Genomic DNA, 23,042 nt, shown 5'->3' on the forward strand with positions numbered 1-23,042 from the left:
ACCAGAAACCACGGCATACAACGACCAGAAACCACGGCATACAACGACCAGAAACCACGGCATACAACGACCAGAAACCACAGGTAGGTAGATAGGTATCTAGGTAGGTAGGTACAGTACCTACTCTGTAGAGCAGCCTACATAGATCTATCTAGATGGCTGAGCCACTAGCAAACATTGAACACGCCAACAACATACATACTGTGTAATATACTCCGTACAGTATACTACTCCGCCCGGGGTACATGTTCCACCCAAGCAACCCTGTTCAATTATTCCGGGGCGGAATCAAGCCTCTACTCCGTCTGTGTCTGTAAGGTAGTCATCAACTACGGAACGGAGTACTATAGTGTGCAGATCCGATATCTCCGGGACTGGCTGGCTGGCTGGCTGGCTACCTAGCTATCTACAGGTATGTACTGTAACATATCTATCCGTACATATCCAGTACGGAGTATGGATACTGTATCAAGAGCAACGAAGTCTCTTGTCCGAGGTCTCCACCTCGCCGTGGAACGGAGCAGCTCTGAATACTACAGGAGCAACTCTAAATAATACAGAGTACGGAGGGTACGGAGGGTACGGAGGGTACTAGGTACCTACCTACCTACTGTAGTTTTGGGTACCTACTACTAACGATGCTAGGGTATTACTATCATTTTACGTTGCGTTGCGTCCGTCACGTCACGTTAAGCAAGACCAAGACCAAAACCCAAGACCGGAGATTCGAAAGCGAAACCGGGCCGGAACCGGCCATCAAGTCCGGTGTTGGGCCCCGCCACCGCATATATAGTGTAGTATGAAGCCTGTGATGGAGCGCGAGAAATGACGACCTACCTAGACCTACTACCTACTGTATCTGCCTCCCATCTACTGCCTACTGTACAGTACAGGAAATAGTGGTTATCATTCTCACTCTACTCTCACTCTCACCGGCTGCGAGGTGAGGGATCCCAATCCTAGTGTCTGGAAGTCTGTTTTCTGTTTTCTACGGATGAGGATTGAGGATTGAGTCTTTCAAACACACACACACACACACACACACACACACACACACAGCCAAAGGAAACACAACGCAACTGTTCTTCAATCCTACTCTATTCTAGACACTATACACACACTACTACACCACACCACTATACACTACTACAACAGAGACTCGGAGACCTTGACCATCCTCCTCCGCCATGTCTCTCTTCAAAACGGTGCAATCGCTAATCGACAAGGATGATTCCACCCCCATCCAATTGACCCTGGGATCGAGGAAGCTGAAACCGGGCGAGCATATCCCCAAAGGAGGTGAGTTGTCTTGTGTTGTTTTTTGTATATTTCCTCCATCCACTCCATTCCACTCCAACCCTACATTCTGTGCGTTTGTGTGTCTCTCTCTCGCTGACCCGGCTCTCTTTCTTTCGTTAGAAGCTCGAGCCACACCAACTCTGAGCTGGCCCGCGGCGGCCCCAGGACAAAAATATCTCGTGGTGTCGATCGACCTCGACGCGCCGTTTCCGTCGTTCGCGCCCCTGTCTCCCGTGCTGCACTGGATACAGGGTGGGTTGGAGCTCGACACAACCAAGAATGCTCTGACCTCCTCCGATCCTGTCCTTGTCGCCTGGGCGCCCCCGGGCCCTCCGGGCATCAGCGGTCCGCATCGCTATATCTTCCTGTTGTACCACCAGCCGGCTGGGTTCACGCCGTCGTTGTTTGCCAAGGAGAAGGGCTGGGGCATCAGGGACCGCATCAAATGGGACCAGTCGAAATTCGAGAGGGAGGCCAATTTGGGCCACGCGGTCGCTGCTACATATTTCTTGAGTAACTAATAATCAAAGCGGGTTGGTTGTTGGTTGTTGGTTGTTGGGTTCAAGTCATCCAGGGACAGGCATGCCACCGAGATGACTGCTGACTGATTGACTGCTTGACTGATTGAGATACCCTACTGGGCGGCGCGCTGTGGTGTGGTGTGGTATGAGCGCATAAGGGATTAATGCTGTAGCTAGTTGACCACACACCTAGTGTATCCGTACTTCGATGACCACTGCCACTGGTTCATGGTCATTCCATATTCCACATTCCTATGTCATATTCCATGTTCAATATTCAATATTCAGCCATGAGGCCCTAGAGACCCGTATAGTCGACTTGAGTCCCCTTTCCCCTGATGCCAACCAGGCTCTGGCATGCAGAGTCTAGACATGCCTGTCGAAATATCAAATATCAAATACAAAATACCAAGTATCAAGATTCCCATACCCTCTCTCACTCCCACTGGGACAAATCAAACTCTTCTGAGCTGGACAAAGCGGCCACTCTCACTCGAGTCCGTCAAGGCTCGTATCAAGTATCGACCAGCACTGGCGGTGCCAATTAGCTAGAAGAGCAGCCGGGTTGTCAATCCAGTCAGTCAAAGTCGATGACAATCTTTCCCCTTGCCCTGTGGCTCACAGCTCTTTCATACGCCTGTGGTAACGAACGGGTCAGCGTTGGATTACTCTTGAAAAGTCACGAGCCACAAACCACAAACCACAAACCACACACCACACACCACACACCACAAACCACAAATCAGATGGTTGAGTGCACAATAGATGGGATGGGAGGGATGGATGGGCACGTTGACCTACCTTCTTTACATCCTCCACCTTCCACACACTGTCCACGACGGCTTTGATCTTGCCTTGTTCCGCCAATTCAATCACCTTCTTCGAGTCCTTTTGATTCGGGGTGGCTGAGTAGAACAGGAAACGCCTGGGCGTCCCACCCAAGATGGTCGGGAGCAAACGGTTGAGTAGGATGGTGAAAAAGCCCGAAATAATACTCAGCCAGGCCCCCTCTGTGAGGTGGATTGCACCCAGCTGAATGTAAATGCCCGATTTGGTGAGATATGACGGCGACGCAGTATAGAGTGTGTTGGAGGTCCCGGCCACGTCGAAGATGGCATCAAAAGGAGCAGACGAGTGGTGCTTCTCGAAATATGTGTGTAGCGGGTCATGGGCGGTGTAGTCAACAACCTGGGCGCGTGAAACAAAATCAGTCCGGCTCTCTCTGTGGAGGGAATGTGCGACTTGACGCATAAACGAAAAGGAGCCAGAAAAGGAAAAGAGAGAAGGGGAAAGACAGGATGATGAAGCGACACATCTGAATCTACCTCATCGGCACCCAGGCTCTTCACCAAGTCGATGTTTTTCCCGGAGCACGTCGTCACCACGACGCCCGTCTCGCCCACCACAGCCTTTGCAGTCTGGACGAGTATGCTGCCCAAGCCACCGCTGGCGCCCGTGACGAGGACTTTGTGGCCGGGCTTGACGCCTGCAACCTCCAGAGACTGGAGGGCTGTGCAGCCTACGCCGGACAGGCCTGAGGCGTCAATCATGGAGATTGAATCGGGTTTCTGCACCAGCAGAGACACCGGGCTGACCAGATATGCCTGCAGCGCGCCGTTGTATTTCAACATGCTGGGGAAAGTGCGCGTCCCCAAGACCCGGTCGCCGACTTGGAACGCTGCCCCCTCCCCTTGTCCTTGTCCTTGCTCCTGGTTGGCACCGCGAGGCCCTAAGGCGACAATGGTTCCGGCGAACTCGATCTCAGGAATCCATGGATGGCTCGTGGGGTGGGGGAACGAGTTGATGGCCAGAAGAAACCCGGCATTCGTCGACACGGCCGACACTTTGATCAACGCTTCCCCGGTACGGAGAGATGCCGGCGTCGGAGTTGGATGGTCGGTTCGGAGGGTCAGCACCTCAGTGGGAGGGCCATGTTTGGTGAAGACCCATGCCGCGTGCGTCGAGGGAATTGATGCGACAGCCGCCATGAGGGGCCTAATACTAATCCTATTGCTGTCTGTGAGATGGTTTAGTTCCTGTTCCTTGATTCTTCCAAGTGACTCTCTGGGCTGGTTTTTTCCTAGTACGGATCGACGATTCCAATATGCTGGTCAAGATCGTCACTATCTCGGCACGCTCCTATCGACGGACCAAGATGCAGACCAAGACGAAGATGGAAACACAAAAGGTAGAACCCCCCAAAAGGGAATGAGCACAGGGCGGACGAAATGGAAACTAGGCAGCAGTCAAACGATTGGATTGGAACCTAGCTAGTTGCGGCGTCTGTAGATCCAAATTGCAAACATTGGACAGATTGGAGACATAGCCTGATATTGACATTCGCCGTGAGTCGTAAGTAGATTGTTTTTTCTTTTACTGTCGCAGACGGTGGACGGTGTGTCTGGACAGGATAGAGTATAGAGTACGTACTTGGATTGAAGCGAAGCGAGCCCAAGGCTGAGCACAGAGCGGCGTCACTGTCTGGCCGGAATGGGCGAGTCTCAGGCAGTTTTTCCACTCAGATTCCAAATTATTACTATTACTCTTGTACACAATAATATAGGACAGGAGTACGGAGTACAGAGTCCCGAGTACAGACACAGACAAGGTATTGTGTATATCGCTATTTGATATTGAACCTTGAAAGCCCTGGCTGCAGTCAGTCCCAGCCTGTACCTCGTACCTCGCACACCACGCCACCTCGACACCAGAATACCAATCAATACCAAGCCGGTATTCACCTTTCGCACTCGCAGTGCGCCCTTCGTCCTCTCACACGACAAACTCGCCGCACCACACCGCACCACCAAGCTCCAACGTCTACCCAGTCTCAGTTGGTCGACATGAAGTCGCGAACTTCTCTCGCGGTCTGCTCCTCCCTGCCCTTTTCGCTGCGGCATACCGTCCTACGTACGAGACAATGGCAAACGCTGGCCGAGGGCAGGTTCAGGTTCAACTCCAGCTCCAGCGTGTGTCGAGCACGAGTACCTGCACCGGCACCTACACCTACACCTATACCCACACCTAGACTACATGCACCGCGCAGTCCCCGATCCGCACGAACGAGAGGAATGTCATTAATGAGACGAAATATATCTACCACTACCACGGCGGCCGAAGCAACGGCCACGACACCCTCCTCCTCTTCCTCCTCCACCTCAACGATCTCTCCTTCACGCATCGTGCGGCCCCTAGTGCCGCCTCCAAAAGAAGGCAGTGGACCACTGCTGTCACGCCGGCCGGACCGCGAACTGCCCAACATCCCCCGACGCAGCATCTGGACGACGACGCTGCCGCTGTTCGCGGTGCTGGTCGGGGTGGCCAGCTTCGCCATCTTCAACTACCAGAAGTCGAGCAGCTCGACCGTCAACGCGATCCTGTACGCGCTGCGCACCAACGACCACGCCCGCGCCCTGCTCGGCGACGAGATCTACTTTGCCAGTAAGGTGCCGTGGATCCGCGGCGAGCTGGCCCCCTTGCAGGGCGCCATCGACATCACCTTCTGGGTCAAGGGCACCAAGACCGCCGCCTTGGTCAAGTTTGTCTCCGTCCGCCGCCACAGGGACGGCTTCTTCGAGACCCTCGAGTGGAGTCTGAAAACGAAGGACGGCAAGCAGATTCAGTTGTTGGATCTGGCCGGGACCAATGATCCCATGCAGGGCGCCAAAATATGATTCATGCATATCAATTGCAAGCAAGCAAGCAAGCATGGGGATGGTCACAAAACCAGAGTTGAAGTTTGTCAGTATACCCCAAAGCGGCACGGCATGGCATGGCATAGAATGGCATGGCGTAAATATTGTAAATCATGTATCTTACATCATGTATAGATGGTTGACGGAACAAAGACTCCAAAATCCTGGTCCATTACCATTGCTTTCTGTGTTGCAGATCCTGTATAGGTCTACAGTCATGAAGGAAACCATCCCTAGATACAACATGTCCGCTCTGTATTCTGTACTGAACTACAGGGCTAGTATACAGTATACAATATCCCCCCCACACAGGGAAGGGAGATGGAGTGGTGATCTCTACTCCGGACTCTTTCCTTTCTTTTGTCTCAAGCCTGCCACGACCGCAGTATCGGCTGCTGCTGCTACTGCCAGCTCAATCTTCCGGCCTCACTTTCGAACCTCGCGTATTGACCCCCGTCTTGCCGGCTTGGGTGGCAGCTACGGAACTGCTGGTGTTGGAGCTGGCGCCGGCACTGGCGCCGGCACTGCTGCTCTTCGGGACCTTGCCGATATTCCAGCCCCAAGACCTCAATGTTTTGACCACTTTCGGCGTCACGGCCGCGGTGAGAGGGACGCGGACGAAGATGAAGGATTTGTGAATGGCATACGCGAGAGCCAGTTGCGTCCATATACCTAGAAGCACGAAGAAAAAGGTAAATTGTCAGCATTTGGCCATGGAGACGCTGATACTCAAACACGACCCAAACAATACCCGCAAACAAGCGGGAACAAAACTGAATTCGATCGGACGGAATGGATCTGTACATACTTGCATTGGCGCCCGAATTGGCCTTTTCTGCCTCCTTGTAGCCGTGGTCGCTGACGGTGTCTGCATTTTCCTTGACGTATTGTTCGTGACTCTGTTCGTCCAAGATCCTCTTGCTCGCGACGACATCGGCGTTCCCAGGCTTTTCGGCCGTCCCAACGGCACTGTCGACGTCCTCCGCAACGGCCGCCGTAGTCGTCGCGGGCCAGTTGATCAAACCCTTGACATACGATACCACGACATGCTCCCAGTGTCCGATGCGGTCTGTGCCCAACAGCCGCACAGCGAGGAAACAGAAGGGAAAATCGAGCGCCGTAAGTAGCAGGTACACGCCCAACGCGGACCAGCCGTATTCGCGCGACAATTTCTTCAGCCGCTGCGAGAGACTCAGCTTTTCCTGGGGGCCCGAGGCGCTGCCGGACGAGCTGGACGAGTTGGACCGTCGGCCACCGCGACGGCGGAACGACTGGAGAAACGGATTCGTAGAGCGAGAAGGAGAGGAAGAAGGAGACGGTCTGTTCGGGGAGCGAAGTGGGTTGTTGGGAAGGCGTTGGGAGTGGATGGTTCGAGTCGTCGTCCGCGTCGTAAGACTGGGCTGGGACACTCGTCCCGCCCGCGTCCGGAAGGAGGCCGTCTGATGTGACGGACTCGTAGCGCGGAGAAGAGCTTGATTAAAGGCTTGTCGCCCTTGTAAGGGTAAGACAGGACGTGTTTGGAAGAGTTGCTCGAGAGCATGGCGTGCGGGAAGGGACCGCATGCTCTTCATCGTGGCGGAGGACAAGAGTGGCAGCTTAGTTTAAGTGTAGGTCAAAAGTAAGAATATTCACATCGACACTGGCGCAGGTCGAGCAGTGACCGTGCCACGTCTTGTACAGTGTGAGGACAGTGGTTTGCTGTTCTGTTCTTTTCTGAAAGAAGGTATTTTCTATTTTCTCATGAGAATTCGACCCAATTCCACTCCGCAGGCGCAGGCGGCACAGCACAGTGGCAGCAACATGTCATTCCAGGCCCAGCTTGACGTTCGGCGTTTGGCCCCTTTAAACTCCGTCCTCCACAGCCTTATTAGGGTGGGTGCCAGAATTAAAGGCGGTTTATCTTACTATTACTTCGACAGTATTAGGGAACCCTCCAGCTTTACCGGAGAATCATCTTTCTAAGATACTAGATATACTCTACGACCTCCCTAGAGTAATTCCCCTATCTCTGGTATTGAAATTCTCTACTTAATAGAAGCACCGCGGTATAATCCCCTATATATTTGGGCACCAAGCCTTAGCCTTGTCTTCCAGCACTCCATCCGTTCAGGCGACATTAAACACAACTAAGCTTGGCTGAAGTGGTCGTGGTCGTGGGCAAGGCAAAACACCTGTCTAATCTGAAGTGAATGTGATGTGTGATGTGAGATGATGGGGACTGTTACTACCGACATACGTAGGATTTGGCCATATGACCGCCGTCTCTGGCATACTCATAACCATCATCAAGCAATCCGTCACCGTCAATGCCGTCGTTTCCGACTCCAACTCCAATTCCAACCCAGCCTAGCCACAAGAAACCGAGGACCCAGAATCATCCTTAGGTAGAGTACTTTGGCGGTCTACCACGTCGCTTCTTCGTGCTTGTCTGAGCTGCCGGGACCACAGGTTTGACGCTTCTGCCATTAACAGAGGCCCAGCTCGGTCCCTTTGCTGACGCCGTCCTAGCTGGCGGTGGCGGTGGCGGTTCCTCATCCGAATCATCACTATCAACCCAGGCATCAGCTGAGACTTTGACAGCAATGGGTTTGGGCGCAGGTCGGCCTGAAGGAGGAGCCTTGCTCTGGGCAATCGACACGACTGGTTGTGCGGCTACCTTGGGAGGTGGCGTAGGAGGTGCGTCTAAGAAGGAATCTTGAGACCACATATCGTCCAGATCGTCGCTGTCGTTGTGCATCCATTCAATCGCGGCCATTTTTGCTATTCTGTTCGCTTGAGCCTCGCTACGAGATGTGGACGGGCGGACAGGAGCGCTGTGCGCAGCTTTCGCGGCCTGGTTTCTTTCCGGCGGTGAGTCTGAGGATGAATCTCCAACAGATCTCCGACTCGCGGCAGCCGTAGCGGCTGGTCGAGCTGACACGGCTAGTCGCGACACGGTGGACTTTGCGGCAGCTGGAGGGGGCAGTGTCGGGTTCAGCGCGGGATCGGGTCCGATTTCCACCAGCGGACTTGATGTTGCAACCTCGTCTTCCGCGGCACCACCATGACTGGACACCGAGTCCAAATCGAAATCGGACGCCGCATCACCTAGCCGAACCACCTGTGTCGGTTTGATCTGTCGCGGCGGGGATGGTTCCGGGGCCACGTCGCTGAATTCCTCCTCCTCCGAAGGTTCCTCATAATGGACATTTTGCAGTCGAGTCTGACGCCTGGTGATCTCGGCACCTGGAGGAGGGTGAGGAGCTCCGTCTGCTGCAGGCTTCCGGCGGTCACGATAACGACCGGGCGTGAAGTCATCATCTCGATCAACCACAACATGCTCAGCCCCTCGGTTTCTCTTTGGCGCTGCCTGGGCCTGCCCTTCTGCTATGTTGAGGGCTTGCAAGTCGGAACCAATGACAGGGGCAGGTCCTTCCACGCCAGTCAATGCCTGCTGTGCCATGGTCGCCCGGATTCCCCACTCTGCGAGTTTCTCTTGACCGACGGCTAATTTGACGATGAGAGACTGTTGCTGCTTTTTAGCTTTGGCCGGATTCGCCTTCTTGTAGCCGTAGGGACGATCCCCCTCGTCAACTTTAGTCCGCTTTCGCTTTCGTTCCACCATTTCAATGTCTCCCATGCCATCCAGGCCAGCAGGTGAATAGCCTGGCAACAAGGGAGCCGCTTCTTGCACAGGGAGTGTAGCAAGACGATCCCCTTCTGGATCCGGATAGTCATATGTGATAGCTTCCGTGGGATCGTAAGCACGCTCTGCGTCGCGAAGGACACCACCTTCCGGAACGGCGAATTGTGGTGCCAGGAAATCGGCCGGGACTAAATCGCCCATGCCCTTCGCTCCTTCTGGGTTCTCGTCAAACTCGTCTTCTTCCTCTTCATCACCGGCAGGGCTGTTGGGCAGGGGAGCACCAGGCCCCAATGCTGGGTCGATAGGAATGCCCTCGTGTTGGGCCAAGCGAAGGATACCCTCTTCTATTCCGTCACCCACCTCCGCATCGCCGTCGACATAGTCGTCGCCCATTTCCAGTCCCGGATCATGATCTTTGGCTGCGTCTGCTTCTTTCCTGCGTCGCTCGAGACGGCGTGTGTCGGCCCCGTTGTCATCGCCCGCCTTTTGAATCCAGCCGATGTTGGAATAACTGAAGTCGACCAAGCTCTCCACCGACCGCGGATCGGCAACATGTTTGGTATTGTGACCGACAAAGGTTGACGAGGGAGTGTATGGTTTGTATTGGTAACCCGGCTTCGTTCGGCACGGGCGACAGCCACAAAAGTTCCGACAACTCGGACACTGCCAGTCTGGGTCCGCTAGAATGTCTTGCGGCATCATATCATACGCACGAAATAGCGTTCCATAGCAGTAATTTCGGCCGCAAGCAGAACAGGATGCCTGCTTCCACCGGGGTTCGAAATGGAAGTCAATGTGACACCGGGAATGCTCGCGTACGAACTTCTCAGATCGCTTGATTCTTTTCCGGGTTTGTCCCTTTGCATCCACATACTGTTCGTATGTCTTTCCCTCCTCAACAGGAGCCTGAGGGTGCCGGATATCGTGAAAAGGCCGCCGAGCTAGCTCTAATTGACAGATCTGCGCGAGAGTTCGTTTCTTGCCCAATCGATCGAGTTCCGTCTTGAGGGACACTGGAGATCGATCGGTCACTTTGCCTTCAAATTGAAGAATCTGATGCCGCCATTGTTCGTGTTTCTGGACCAGCTCTCCCCATGACCACTGTTCCACCCATTTCAACTTGGAGATACAGGCGCAGCTCCTGCCCATGGCATAGCATTCCATGCAAACGTCGTATGTATCCTCTTCGCCATTTGGTAACGTCTCGACACAAGCGGAGCAAGTGAGAAACCGGTTGAAAATATTGCCTCGGCAATAGGAACAGGTTATGTTGCTGTCGTAGGTGAGCCGCTCGACATTCTTCTCCGGCCGGTCGGGGAGAAAACTCTCGGAAACCAAGATCTCGGTGAAGAGGTGGTGCAATCTTCGAAAGTCCTTCTCCAGCTGTCGAACCTTCGCGTCGCTAGGCGACTTGTACTTGGATATCGTCGATTTCTGTCTGACCTTCTCCGCGGCCCGGAGAAGCTTGGAGTATTTCTGCATGGTGTAATAGACAATGGCCTTGTTCTTGTACTGTTCATCACGGCACACCAGCCTCGCACGGGGCAGTGCTACGTGCAATGCCGGCTCCAGAGTCTCCACGGTAGTTCTGTTCCATGCTACCTTCATTGTCCGTGTACCTCGGTTCCAGACCTGGTGCGGAGCGAGTGGTGGAATCAGGATAAAGTCGCCAGGCCGTTGCTCGACGACATATGTCTTGAATGGCGCATTTTTCCAGGCATTGATTTGCGCAAAATGGTTCTCGAGTTCAATGTCGTGGCCGAGCCTGGAGAGCCAGTATTCGGAAACAACCTCTCTCTCCTTGCTTTCCGTCATGAACCAAATGGAGGAGCCGGGTTTGGTGACCTTTCCATCCTCGACCCTACCAGTAGATGCTTCGACCATAATGTTCTGACCAAGACTGGCGCACATTTCGCGGTGGGCGGGGGTGTATGTGCCCTCGTGGCCGATATAACACATCAAGTTCTCCGCCCGCATCTCATTTGGCAAGCTGCTCATCAAGTCGCCGGCTTTCGCGATCCCCCGTCCTTTCCTCGTTCCAGGTCTGATGGGGTTATTCTCGTCGACGGCTCCGAACCCACCCACATCTCCCGTCGACTCGTTGAGGTAGAACAGGGCCAGGGGGATGATTTCAGACAATTTGTCGTGCCACAACTGCGGGCAATCGATGTCTTTCAGATACATACGCTGACGCTGGGGGTCTTTGTAATTTTGAGGAGTCCACTGGTTGGTGAGGAGCGCCATGTTGTTCAGATAGTGGCCAATAGACAAGGGAACGTTGGTCTTCTTGGTAAGGTCTCTTGCGTTTTCCACTGAACCAACCCATCGGTTAGCAAGAGATTTCGTATCCGGTCTTCGGTCTTCGCTATCTTACCTTTGGAACCACAGTTGTCACGCAGCCACTGGAGGGCAAATGTCCATGGGTCCAGGCGTTTTTCGTAACCCTCGATGACGAGTGGCTTGCCGCCGAGAATGACATGGATCAAGACCAACTTCTCGAAATTCTCCAGTCCCTGGTGATCGATCATATCACAGTGTATGCGCACAACCCACTCGAAGTTCGGCGTAGATTCGACGAGTGCTTTCAAATCGAAGTCTGGAGATATGGGCTCAAAGGCCGCCTGAGGTCGTGTTGACGGCATGATGTCGAGTCTTTGTAGGGTCCTTCTGCTCTTCCTGCGTCCCTGCATCCCTAGACGGCTTTCTCTTCCTAGCGAACGGTTTTAATATGTATCTCATCCTCGTCTGACGCTTTGCCGGGGTGGAGGTGAATGTCGCAAAGGGTGCGGGGCGACGTGAAGGAGGACTAGGCCTCGCCGGACAAGGACAAGGACGACTGAGACATGGCCAGGGGGACTTGATTCACAGTGAAGAGGAAGTGCGTGTAGGAGTAAAGAAGATTCGACCAACAGGTCAAAGTGAGGTGAGTGTGAACGCAGCGGCGGATAGTCGTAAGTCACTTGTAGGCGCAAATATTCGCAGATCGACTTGCGGTTGCGCGACGCGACTTTTGGACGGGGATGGAGAAGGTCCAGTAAGTACCACCACTGTCACTGGGCAATTTAATGACAGGGAAGAGGACTTCGGCAGAATCCGGGCTAGCCTGCAATAGGAAATACCGAGCAAGAGGAAAATGTTCCTCCCCCAGACAGCTTGGATGCACCCATACAGTCTATACGGGAGTACAGGAGCCTGGCATTAGACAGAAGCTGGCCTCTCGACGTCGTCTGATGTCGTGAGTCTTGCGATCTGACCAGACTCGAGTTGTTGCCATCTGCCAGAGTCGAGCCAACCATGTCCTACAACACCTCCTGACCAGCTTCAGCCTCGCCGACTACAGACTACAGCTTTATTTCACGCGTCAGCCTTGTCCATCTCGCGCTCGCAACCATGATACGAGCTCCAAGAGCGCTATGGAGCAAACCTGCATCCGCACAGAGCCGCTTGGGTGCGAGCTGCTACTCTTATAAGACATCACCGGTTGGTCGAATATACCTGCCTGGCTCGGCCTCAAAACCTACCTGGTCCAGTCAGAAGACTTTGCGCGGTCCATGGCCACGGTCGTATCTCGCAGCTAAACCGAGGTGGCTATCATCCTCAGCACCGGCTACACCGTCATCAGCTACCTCTCAGCAGGATCTACCCATCGTCTATACACCTCCTAGCACCGGCATCATCTCCAAACTGCCTCCTTCGTGGATTCCCTACGCCGAGCTGATCCGCCTCGACAAACCGGCTGGAACATACTATCTCTTCTTCCCGTGCATGTTTTCGACACTGCTTGCCGCGCCAATGGCGGTGCCAGTGGCATCCCCGGTCGAGGTCATCTCTACAACGGCACTGTTCTTCACCGGCGCGCTGATTATGCGAGGAGCCGGCTGTACCATTAATGATCTGTGGGACCGCAACCTGGACCCTCAGGTCGAACGGACACGGCTACGGCCGATTGCCCGAAAGGCGATTTCGGTGGAAAACGCAGTTGTCTATCTAGGGGCCCAGCTCCTTGCCGGGTTGACTCTTCTCTTGCAATTTCCGCTCCCATGTCTGTACTATGGTGTGCCGAGTCTGCTCCTGGTCGCGACTTATCCTTTGGCGAAGCGGGTGACGCATTATCCTCAATTCGTCCTCGGCCTGACTTTCTCATGGGGAGCCATCATGGGGTTTCCTGCATTGGGGATCGATCTCCTGTCAAATTCTGCCGCGCTGGCCGCCGCCGCCGCCCTGTATTCCAGCTGTGTGGCATGGACGCTGACTTATGACATGATCTATGCCTACATGGACATCAAAGACGACGCCAAAGCAGGCATCAAATCCATCGCCCAAGCACACCAGCATCATGCAAAGACCGCCCTTTCCCTCTTCTCGGCAACCCAGGTAGGGCTACTCGCAACGGCGGGATACTTCGCCGGGGCCGGCCCTGTCTTCTTCCTCGGGAGTTGCGGAGGCGCGGCGGTGACGCTGGCCACCATGATTCGGCGGGTGGACCTGAAAGACGTCAAGGATTGTTGGTGGTGGTTCAGGAACGGAGCCTCGCTCACAGGAGGAGCAATCTCTATCGGGTTGCTCGGGGACTACCTCTACCGCCGCGCAAAAGAGGAATCGAGGGATTCGGAACAGCCGATTCAGGCGTGAGCATGCCCATCTGTATCATCACTTTCCTCCGTTCACGTGTCGGCTGTCGTTTGTAGATCAAGCCCCAGGTGCACCTCGACGTAGTCAACAATCTGTTTCCAATCCATCATGGCACCGTCGCCTATATCTCCACAAGCCAGCTCTTTCTCCATCGGTCTCAGCACCGTGATCCATCCCTCCTCGCCCGTCCCCCACTCGCGTTCGAGGACATTGATCTGTTTCCTGGTGATCGGGTGCCGCCACATGGCGGTGTTCATCGCAGGCGCGACGAAGATCCTCTTCTTGCGCATGTCCACGAGTCCCGTCGTATCCCAGGCGCGAATCACGCTGAGCAATAGTCCATCGCTGATCCCATTGACCATTTTCGCAAGGGAGTTGGCGGAGAGAGGGGCCACGAGAAGGACATGCGCCCACCGCCTCAGCTCGATGTGTAGAATCTTGTCGCCTCGCACCCACGGCTTGGACCACTCCTCATCGTCCTGATGTATCCCATCGACGTTCGGCAGATCCAGGAGGGACTTCAGCCGGGGCTGTTCGGCCGACTGACCTTGAAGGAATTCTTCAGCGGAACCCGTGAGAACGATGCGGATGGACACCCGGTGGTGGCGCGACAATGCCGCTGCAATCTGCGGAATTTTGATCGTCGCCACTGAGCCACTGGCTGCAAGGAGAATGTGGTGTTTGCCGTCGTCTGCATAGGCAGCCGCAGAGAATCTCTCGGTCGAGGTGGTCATGGTATGCTGTTTGCTTCTACCAGGACGGATAGTGTCTGCAATTCTCTCCTTACGGGCGCCACAGGCAACGTACTCGACAGTGTCAAATGAGGCCTACAGGTCATGGGAACCAAAGAGGACACATTCATGACCACTGTGCGAGTAGTTGAACGTGCTGGAGCGATGAAGGGCAACATCTACGGTTGAGGCGAACCGGCGATCGTCAATTTGTCAACATTTGACATCATGCACTCGCTGGGATTACTACTATTACCTTAGTACTTTGCTCGGCCGGGTTCAATCTTATTGCCCTTGGATCCCTCTTCTTTCCATCCCTCACATCACACAGTCAAGATGTTCCAACGGTCACTTCGGACACCCGTGCGTCGCATCCCAGCATCTCTCTTTCAGTGTTCCCCTCCATGCTAACAATGCTTCAAACAGGCCCTGCGCGGAGCCCTTGCCGCCCTTAGACCAACCGCCACCTCGCACACTCTCCTGCCACGAATCGGCGCCTCTTTGTCACAAGCAAGACTCTTGTCCAATGAAGTACGTCAAGCCATAGACAGAGCTGTGGCATCGGCTCCCGTGGTGTTGTTCATGAAAGGCACGCCCGAAACGCCACAGTGTGGGTTCAGTCGGACGTCGATCCAGATCTTGGGTCTACAGGGCGTGGACCCGACTAAGTTCACGGCTTTCAATGTCCTCGAGGATGGAGAGCTGAGAAGCGGTACGTCCTAGCTCGCGAGACTCAAGACACCGAAACATCTTTCAGACTGGGATTACCGCCCTGCGCGAACAAGCACACTAACTGATTTCTTGTGCAGGTATCAAAGAATATTCCGACTGGCCAACGATCCCACAGCTATATGTAGACGGCGAATTCATTGGCGGCTGCGACATCCTAATCAACATGCACAAGGACGGCAGCCTGGCGCAGCTCCTGGCGGAGAAGAATGTGATCGTTGAGGAAGATGCCGAGCCAGAAACCGATGATGTTGAAGGCCAGAAGGCCCAAGAGACGCGCGAGACAACGGAGCAAAGTACGGGTGGCAGGTCGAAAGATGCAAAGGGCGAGAGCTCGTGAGGAATGACCGCGTGTCCGATTCAAGGGCAGAGGCAGTAAACACCGCCGCCCAAATCATACGACGAGCAGGGCTCTGCCCGGAACAGCTGATGGTCTGCTCGGTTTCTGAAACAGGCATTTAATTCGCAAAAAGATATCTCAAAACGATTATCTCGTGTACCAAAAGGTCTCTTTTCTAGTTAATCCTATCTCAAGAGACAAGGTATTGTAACTATCAGTCGTGAAGTCGCGATTTTGTTCATGTTCTCTCACTGCGTCTGATCATTCGTGGTGAGGTTGGCTAGCCACCTACTTCACTGGAAGCTTTCACAAGCTAGAAGACTCTCGCTCATCCTGTTTCCGACTCCGAGACGTGAAACGCACAACCCAAAACCCAAAACCTTGAAAAGCAGACCGTTCATTCAAATCTTCTCCTCCTCCACAACAACACCCCACTCATGCTGTTGGCTGCCATACATGATATCTTTCAAGGCCTGTCTGATCGCCCGAGCAAAGTCGGCAGTGACTCCCTTGGCAAGGGGGAGCGAGACATCGACACCGCGGAAATGGATGTCGGAGCAGGGCGAGATGAAGAAGGCGGTGCCGGCGCCGAACGCCTCGATCAAGCGGCCTTGGTCAGCAGCCTGGACGATTTCGTGCATGGTGAACTTCCTCTCGACGACGTCGACGTCGGGCCTGGTGCGACGCACGAGATCCAGGACGCTGGCGCGTGTCACGCCCTCGAGGATGACGCCGTCGCCAAGCGGGGCGGTGATGAGTTCCGTGCGGCCTTGGGCCGTCTTCCACAAAACGAAGAAGTTGCTCCCTCCGGCTTCGGTGACGAAACACTCGTCGCCAAAGAGCCACAGGATCTGATCGTAGCCACGGGCTCGAGCTTCGCCTTGGGCCACCAGCGTCGGCCCGTAGTTGGCGCCAACTTTGGCGCTCCCAAACCCGCCGGGCCACGCGCGGATCATGTCGTGTCGGGACGCAAGGAGGCGCATGCCTGCTGCAGCCAGACGCTTCGCTTCTGGCGCCTGGCCGGATCCGGTTCCGGCTGAAGCGGTCACACTCGGAGGTACGGCAGACGGGTCGCCCAGAGACGGCATCATGACCATCATGACATAGAGCAGTGCTTCACGAGGCCTCTGGATGCCTATGGCCGGCGCGGTGGCAATCATCGTCGGTCTGAGGTAGATGAACTGTCCGGGCTCCGAGACCCATTTGGGAGCTTCAACACCAACAAACTTCTTCAGGAGCTTCAAGAATTCTTCGGGCGGGAAGCCTGGGAGCGCGATCCGAGTGGCCGACTGGAGAAATCGCCTCGCGTTCCTTTCGGGGCGGAACAATCGTACCTTGCCATCAAAGCCTCTGTATGCTTTCATTCCTTCGAAGCACTCGGTAGCGTAGTGGAAGACAGAGGCGGTTGGCATGAGGGAAAGTGGTCCATACGGTCGAATCTCAGGCGCCTCCCACCCCGATTGCTCGGTCCAACGCACCGTGAGCATATGATCGCTCGTGTAGTTCTGACTCCATACTTCCGGTGAATTTGGGGCTACCACGTTTTTGGGGCTCAAGTTCCTGGTGAAGATGAGTTTCGAGGCATCCAGATCAGCAACGGCTGGCGAGCCGTTCGAAATGGTCTTTGAAAGGATGGTCTCCGCGCCGGCTTTTGTCAACTTGGATGTGTTGTCCAACGTGGGCGAAGGGGGAGAGAGGGGAGTGACTGCTATTGGAGCCATTGAGCACAGTGCCAATGGTTTTGGGAAGAGTAAATCTAGTTCTCCAAGAAGTCGTGAAGCAAAGATTGTGAAGATCGAGAAGAGACAAACAAACCTGTACTCTGTACCTTGACTCATATATATCAGGAGGACCTGGGACAACGGTGACTGATTTTGTGGGTATGTGTCGCTGAAGGATGCCTTAGTGTCCGTGCAAGGCCATATCCGACATGGGATCCAATATTGTTTGACCAGTGAGGCACGCCTCAATCAATGCCCTCACCTTCGAACCGGCTCTAGAAGCTCTGCGCCCTTAAGGGTACATGTTGTATCAAGGGGCCTCATTCGTTACGTGAAATGCCGGCCGCGGACCGTTAGAATGGCTAAGGCGTTTCGTACATGACGTATGCCAGGAGTGCTTGCATGGTCGCGAATAAATCTCGAAAGGGAAGATTTCTTAGCCTTGCCACAGATAACAGAATGCCCTCTTTGCCAGATATCGACTCAATTGACCTATCGTAATGGCAAGGTTCCGTTTAGGAGGCAAAAAGAAAAAAACTTGTTCGAAGCTTTCACTCGGAGAAACCCACCCAGATCCCTCGACTGACTGCATGGGGGATACCACACACGGCTATTCACGGCTGCTGAACTTTCAAAGTTGATGACTGTCTCCTGAGCCACTTCCAGCCTCTTCTCCTGTGACAATCTGCAGTACTCAGGTCAGCTGGTTCACAGGGTAATCTCACCGCCAATGCGGCACGAGATTTGTCCTATCATAGGAGGACTCACCCTTCCGACATCGTTCCGTTCCCGCTCAGGTGACCGGCAACGCCATGGAGCTCCGTCCCTCACAGAGCTGCCAGCATTTCGATGTGTTGGTGAAGCCCTTTGAAGAGTTTGTTCTTTTGAATGGTGTATTGCTGCAAGCAGGAGTGAGATCCTAGCCGCCATTGGAGAATTACCCAAGCGCTCACCTGTTGCATCTCCGTCATTGTCTTCTTGGTCCTAGAGCTGATCTGATTCATGCTCGCTTCGAACCGTTGAAGGTCTCCCTCCAAGGATTCGCGGAGGTTGTACATCTGTCCATGCGATCCGGGAACACGCTCCAGTACCTTCTGCAGCTTTTCCTTCTGACCTGGTTTCATATCTTCATCCCTCGTTTGGGCGAAGGTCATTGACTCTTGACCAAACACTTCTGCAGCCAGGCCGATGAGTTCGAATTGTACATCTTCCCATTCTTCCCAAAGTCTGCACAGTGCGCGTTCATTTTCTCCCCGCAACTTCCGAAACCCCTCGATCTGATTGCGGAGTAAGACTTCTTGTACTCCTTGATGTCCCTCAGCATTTTCCGGAATGGGCTTGACTTGCACATTTAAGGTCTCTGCGATGAATGGTCTTTGCAAGGGCTCTTCGACGTTGGTGAGGCTTCTGAAGTGCCCTTCAAACTTGATGGTAAGATCGTCAATACTGGCGGTGAACCTGTTTTGGATGTCTTGGAGATCCTGGTTCACTTGCACGTTAACGGTGTCTCGATACTGCTCAAGGCTCGCTGTGAAGAGTCAGTCTCAAGCCAGGCTTCACGCGCATGGTATCCTTCCTGAGAAATTATCGGCAAGCATTGAGCGAGGAGGCTGGTCTTTGGTGATGCTGTTTCGAGATTTCGAGATTCGAGATGTGGTCCGACTGCCAGAGTCACGGCTTTGTCGTGGTCGAAGGTGGTTTGCAACGGATGTTGATTCAAGGTGAACGGTGTGGAGGCCAGGTTCATGGGATCGAAAAGACTTTGCTTGCAACAAGGCATGAGGTCTTCTGTCGGTAGAAGCCATGACGGAGAACGTAAAGTTCCAGATATGTACAAGTGATGTGCAGCAGGTGGTTGCCGGCCTCAGGTAAATTGATGTGATGGGTATTTGGAGAGAGAATGCAGATGCTGGTTGTCTACTACACCATCCATCGGCCCGCTACACGAAATCCGTTTCTCAGAAGTCGGTCTTTAGTTCTGCATTGTATTTTTCAAGTCTACTAATTAGTGGTCCATAGAAGCCTCCTCCCATCTCCAAGGACCGTCTCAGTATGAGTCGACTTCAGTTTGCTTACTTCTGTGCTATAATCGGTATGGCCTGCCCCTACGTTCTCAGGGTGGTCGGATGACACCGCTACAGGGATCATACGCGCACGCGGCTCTCTGGGTACTACTTACAACGATCGAACATTGACGGTGTCGCACCCAATTGACGCACGTTTTGATGCGAGGGGCATCCCAGACTGTCTGCAATGGGGAAACCTGCCCTGCGTCAGCCAAGATTGTCCCTTGCTGCCTGCGCCCTGGCGGTACAAAGGTGAACGCAATCTACCATCACTGATTGGTCTATCGAGGCGATCTCGACTCCAGGTGTCAGGCTACTGGGGACTAGAAACCTGCTGTTCTCCAACATGGTCAACCTTTGACGATCTTCCCAGGCCAGAGGCCAGGATGCTGGATGGACACGCGGGACTGGCCAACCATGACGTCGCCATCATACCTTGGACGATCAAGAAAGCAACCTGGTAGATGACCTTCCTCCAAGAGAGTGTTATTGATAAAAGCAGGTCTTACCCTCCAGAACACTCTACCCCATATCTCACCCATAAAACATCCACTGCGATAAAATCTCCCTCAAGTACTATCGAAAGAACTCTATCAGACTACAACACTTGCCAAAATGGTTCTCGGAAGAAAAACTCGTCATCACCCCGGTGGTACAACTGTCACTACCACCACCACCACAACTCATCATCCGGGCTCAGCAGGAACACCTGCCAGAGGTAGAGCTGTGGGCACTAAGCCAACTCTGATGCAACGGCTGCGTGGCAGAACAGCGCCTCGAGCGCCGGCCACGACAGCTCGACCAGCCCGACGAAGTCGGTTCGGCGGCGGTACTCGGACCACACGAGCAGCCCCAACCACCACGCCTCGCCGCAAGACCAGTATGAGCGACAAAGTGTCGGGCGCCATGCTCAAGCTCCGTGGCACGCTGACTCGTCGCCCTGGACAAAAGGCAGCAGGAACCAGGCGAATGCATGGGACTGATGGGAGGGGGACCCGAAGATACTACTAGGCCTCCGTCCGAAACCAGGTCTCGTGGCAAAGAGCGGACATGGGTTCAAACCTTGCGGTCTCAGTGGAGAGATAGGGAGCGATATCTAACACTAGCCAATCTGTTTTGAACGGTCGACTCTCCGGCGTCGAAGCACATCTCTATGCTGCATCTGGAGAGTACTGCGGTCGACCTTGAGAGGCGGCTTGATGGGATATTGTATGATCATGATGATGCAAGAAAGTAGTGTGATACCCGAAGTATTGTTGTATGAATGAATCGAATGAATTTTTACATTGACGGATGTTAAGTCATTGTTTTGTGCTTTCTCTGCTTTGGACCTGGTACAAGAATATACCTTCTCGTTGATCTGCCTCTCGCCCAGTATATGCGATCTGTTCAACGACGAATTTCTTCATCATGTCGCGGATGAAGCGCATATCTGCCTTCCGCCGTTTCTTGAAGCAAAAGTAGCATGTCGTCGAAGGGCCTATGAGGTCTTCTAGTGTTTGGAGTAGGAGAGGAAACGCGGGCTCAAAATAGACGCAGTCAGCCGCCAGAAGGATATCAGGGTGCTCTGTTCCGCTGTGTAGGATGGTCGAAGGTGGAGGCGTGCCCCAGTCGTAGATTTCGGCGCCTACCCTCCCCTCCAGATTGTTTAAAGCAATATTCTTCTCCATCAGCGCAAGCATCGGTAACTGGTCTGTGATCCAGATCTTTGTATCAACCTGGCAGCCCAGGGCCACAGCTAGCCCGACCAAACCTCCACCAGCGCCAATCTCGATGATGGACTTGCCTAGCAGAGATCGCACCTTATGGTAGGTAAGCATGTATCTCGCCAGGACCATCCCCGCGGGCCACAGTTGGCCGCCGCATCCTTCTTGGAGGTCTTCGTGGAGGAGGAGAGGAGAGTCGCTGGGCAGGAGGTTGTCGAAAGTTAGTCTGGTGGTTGTAGCAGGTTTGTTGGCCCGTTCAGGGACTAGGGCGGTGGATATGGAGAATATGTCGTTCTCAGGAGAGGAAGAGCGTGAGGACGGCATTGCTGAAGACTTGGTCGATGCTGAAGTCGGCGATAACTAATTACCAAATTTTTACCTCATTATCCATTTGTGCGTTTGGGAAGAGTTGACAGAAGCAGATTGTCTGTAGCAGCGCAGTCGACCAAAAGAAGGAGTGAATCTCAACTGAATCCTGAACGCCTGTTCACGATTAGGTGGAAGATAGCCGAGTCTTCTAATTGTGGGAATCTGCAAAAATAGTGTTGCAGGAGGCTGCTGATACGAGGCCACACTAAAGACTCTGTCGCTAAAGATGATTGGGAGAGACTGGGCGGGTACAGAATCCGGGGTAGGCTTAGGTAGATACGTGTATCAGGGGAAGATACCTCGTCCCTGAGGCTATTCTGAGGCGAACCCGAGAACTGTATTCCCTACCTAGAGAGTAGATTCAGGATTGAGGCCGTCTGTGGTCAGCTAGGTAGATACTGGAGTACCTTACTCGAAGTCGCCGTGACCCTGGCATCATTTTGCACCGGGGAAACGAAATTGCGAAATCGGCCAATCCCGCTGCGGGAACGAGAAGGTTCCTCGCTCAACAAACGTCAGATGGCCAGTTTCGTCCATCGGCACTGACATCATAATAGGTCTCCACAAAGCAGCTGTCATTACATTGTAAGACGCCGCTTGTCTTCCGAGGTTTGCCGATACCTGGGCGAAGGACGTCCCGTTGAATCTTGACATTACACCTGCCCGTCTCCACGTGTCGTCATTGTTTGCGTCGTTGGCCAGCTTTCACCAAGAACAGCTGCCACCATCGAGTTGCAAAGCCACCTCGGGAACCGCACCAGCTGTCCTCTTCCCGCATATAACCTCCAGCCGGGAATTGGTTGCCTTTCAATTCTCCTTCTCTTCCATCACACACTCAGTCTACAAACCACCAGACCTTCAATCAATCACCATCACTTCATTGTCAAAGACCTTTCATCTCCTCCCACAGAACCACTTCTTCACAATGGCCACACTACACTGTACGTCCAGTATACTCCCTTGTTTCCCGATTCCCCGTACCTCTTGCTACGTCACCTTGAAGCTCAAAATCTACCTCACCTCACCTGTTTCATTCCTTCAGAGCCATACAACTAACATCGCCTCTCTTTAGATCTCCCACCCGTCAAGCCTTCTGCGATTGCCCTAGGCGTTGTCTTCAACCAGATCTCCGGCGCTGGCGTGTTGGCTCCCCTGTTCGGCGATGTCTATCACCGTGCCAAGGCTGCTGACAGTAAGGAAGAGTTCTTCAAGTCAAAGGAGACCGCTACTGCCGCTGCCAGCTGGGGTAGCTCCATTCTCGGCTCTGCTGTCCAGACCTATGGTGTTGCAGCTTTGATCAACGCCACTGGTACGCTGAGCTACAAGGGTGCTGCTTATTTGGGAAGCTTGATCTTTGCCGCTTCGTACAGCCCGTCGGTATGTTGTGTCCTGACCTGACTACAATGAGAGATTGGAACTAACATTGACTGATGCAGCTCATCTCCGCCCTCGTCGTCGAGAAGCGACCTGTTGACACCGTTGCCGTGGGAGTTCTTGCTCGTCTTCTGGAAACCGTCGGCCTCAGCGTGTTCCTCACCTACTGGGGTACCCGCACCAACCCATTTGACTAGATCAATTGCTATCCAATATTCCTGAAAACCAAGCAAG

General features: G+C 53.8%; 13 protein-coding genes across 13 annotated transcripts; 6 read left to right on the top strand and 7 right to left on the bottom strand.

The window, feature by feature from the left end:
* Window positions 1-1,187: 1,187 nt before the first annotated feature.
* On the top strand, window positions 1,188-1,820 carry A1O3_09685 (uncharacterized protein; the record flags this gene model as incomplete). The annotated part of the gene is made up of 2 exons (XM_007739779.1): window positions 1,188-1,299; window positions 1,420-1,820. The coding sequence occupies 2 exons, from the start codon at window positions 1,188-1,190 to the stop codon at window positions 1,818-1,820; spliced, it is 513 nt and encodes a 170-aa protein (XP_007737969.1).
* A 577-nt stretch (window positions 1,821-2,397) lies between these two features.
* On the bottom strand, window positions 2,398-3,808 carry A1O3_09686 (uncharacterized protein; the record flags this gene model as incomplete). Its single annotated transcript, XM_007739780.1, has 3 exons — window positions 2,398-2,457; window positions 2,622-3,008; window positions 3,146-3,808. The coding sequence occupies 3 exons, from the start codon at window positions 3,806-3,808 to the stop codon at window positions 2,398-2,400; spliced, it is 1,110 nt and encodes a 369-aa protein (XP_007737970.1).
* Window positions 3,809-4,891: 1,083 nt separating this feature from the next.
* Window positions 4,892-5,494, top strand: A1O3_09687 (uncharacterized protein; the record flags this gene model as incomplete). The annotated part of the gene is made up of 1 exon (XM_007739781.1): window positions 4,892-5,494. The coding sequence occupies one exon, from the start codon at window positions 4,892-4,894 to the stop codon at window positions 5,492-5,494; it is 603 nt and encodes a 200-aa protein (XP_007737971.1).
* Window positions 5,495-5,927: 433 nt separating this feature from the next.
* A1O3_09688 (uncharacterized protein) lies at window positions 5,928-7,086 on the bottom strand (the record flags this gene model as incomplete). The annotated part of the gene is made up of 2 exons (XM_007739782.1): window positions 5,928-6,187; window positions 6,324-7,086. 2 exons carry the CDS (start codon window positions 7,084-7,086, stop codon window positions 5,928-5,930), a joined length of 1,023 nt encoding a protein of 340 aa, XP_007737972.1.
* Window positions 7,087-7,895: 809 nt separating this feature from the next.
* Window positions 7,896-11,782, bottom strand: A1O3_09689 (uncharacterized protein; the record flags this gene model as incomplete). Its single annotated transcript, XM_007739783.1, has 2 exons — window positions 7,896-11,452; window positions 11,515-11,782. 2 exons carry the CDS (start codon window positions 11,780-11,782, stop codon window positions 7,896-7,898), a joined length of 3,825 nt encoding a protein of 1,274 aa, XP_007737973.1.
* Window positions 11,783-12,530: 748 nt separating this feature from the next.
* A1O3_09690 (4-hydroxybenzoate hexaprenyltransferase) lies at window positions 12,531-13,772 on the top strand (the record flags this gene model as incomplete). Its single annotated transcript, XM_007739784.1, has 1 exon — window positions 12,531-13,772. One exon carries the CDS (start codon window positions 12,531-12,533, stop codon window positions 13,770-13,772), a length of 1,242 nt encoding a protein of 413 aa, XP_007737974.1.
* Window positions 13,773-13,804: 32 nt separating this feature from the next.
* Window positions 13,805-14,506, bottom strand: A1O3_09691 (phosphopantothenoylcysteine decarboxylase; the record flags this gene model as incomplete). Its single annotated transcript, XM_007739785.1, has 1 exon — window positions 13,805-14,506. The coding sequence occupies one exon, from the start codon at window positions 14,504-14,506 to the stop codon at window positions 13,805-13,807; it is 702 nt and encodes a 233-aa protein (XP_007737975.1).
* A 333-nt stretch (window positions 14,507-14,839) lies between these two features.
* On the top strand, window positions 14,840-15,572 carry A1O3_09692 (monothiol glutaredoxin; the record flags this gene model as incomplete). Its single annotated transcript, XM_007739786.1, has 3 exons — window positions 14,840-14,866; window positions 14,930-15,215; window positions 15,313-15,572. 3 exons carry the CDS (start codon window positions 14,840-14,842, stop codon window positions 15,570-15,572), a joined length of 573 nt encoding a protein of 190 aa, XP_007737976.1.
* Window positions 15,573-15,973: 401 nt separating this feature from the next.
* Window positions 15,974-17,293, bottom strand: A1O3_09693 (uncharacterized protein; the record flags this gene model as incomplete). The annotated part of the gene is made up of 1 exon (XM_007739787.1): window positions 15,974-17,293. The coding sequence occupies one exon, from the start codon at window positions 17,291-17,293 to the stop codon at window positions 15,974-15,976; it is 1,320 nt and encodes a 439-aa protein (XP_007737977.1).
* Window positions 17,294-18,120: 827 nt separating this feature from the next.
* On the bottom strand, window positions 18,121-19,040 carry A1O3_09694 (uncharacterized protein; the record flags this gene model as incomplete). Its single annotated transcript, XM_007739788.1, has 3 exons — window positions 18,121-18,192; window positions 18,247-18,821; window positions 18,854-19,040. The coding sequence occupies 3 exons, from the start codon at window positions 19,038-19,040 to the stop codon at window positions 18,121-18,123; spliced, it is 834 nt and encodes a 277-aa protein (XP_007737978.1).
* Window positions 19,041-19,974: 934 nt separating this feature from the next.
* A1O3_09695 (uncharacterized protein) lies at window positions 19,975-20,370 on the top strand (the record flags this gene model as incomplete). The annotated part of the gene is made up of 1 exon (XM_007739789.1): window positions 19,975-20,370. The coding sequence occupies one exon, from the start codon at window positions 19,975-19,977 to the stop codon at window positions 20,368-20,370; it is 396 nt and encodes a 131-aa protein (XP_007737979.1).
* A 290-nt stretch (window positions 20,371-20,660) lies between these two features.
* On the bottom strand, window positions 20,661-21,389 carry A1O3_09696 (uncharacterized protein; the record flags this gene model as incomplete). The annotated part of the gene is made up of 1 exon (XM_007739790.1): window positions 20,661-21,389. The coding sequence occupies one exon, from the start codon at window positions 21,387-21,389 to the stop codon at window positions 20,661-20,663; it is 729 nt and encodes a 242-aa protein (XP_007737980.1).
* Window positions 21,390-22,359: 970 nt separating this feature from the next.
* On the top strand, window positions 22,360-23,005 carry A1O3_09697 (uncharacterized protein; the record flags this gene model as incomplete). Its single annotated transcript, XM_007739791.1, has 3 exons — window positions 22,360-22,375; window positions 22,507-22,811; window positions 22,871-23,005. The coding sequence occupies 3 exons, from the start codon at window positions 22,360-22,362 to the stop codon at window positions 23,003-23,005; spliced, it is 456 nt and encodes a 151-aa protein (XP_007737981.1).
* Window positions 23,006-23,042: the final 37 nt, after the last annotated feature.

This window comes from Capronia epimyces (genome assembly GCF_000585565.1).
Source record: "Capronia epimyces CBS 606.96 chromosome Unknown aczIQ-supercont1.10, whole genome shotgun sequence".
Classification (NCBI taxonomy): Eukaryota; Fungi; Ascomycota; class Eurotiomycetes; order Chaetothyriales; family Herpotrichiellaceae; genus Capronia; species Capronia epimyces.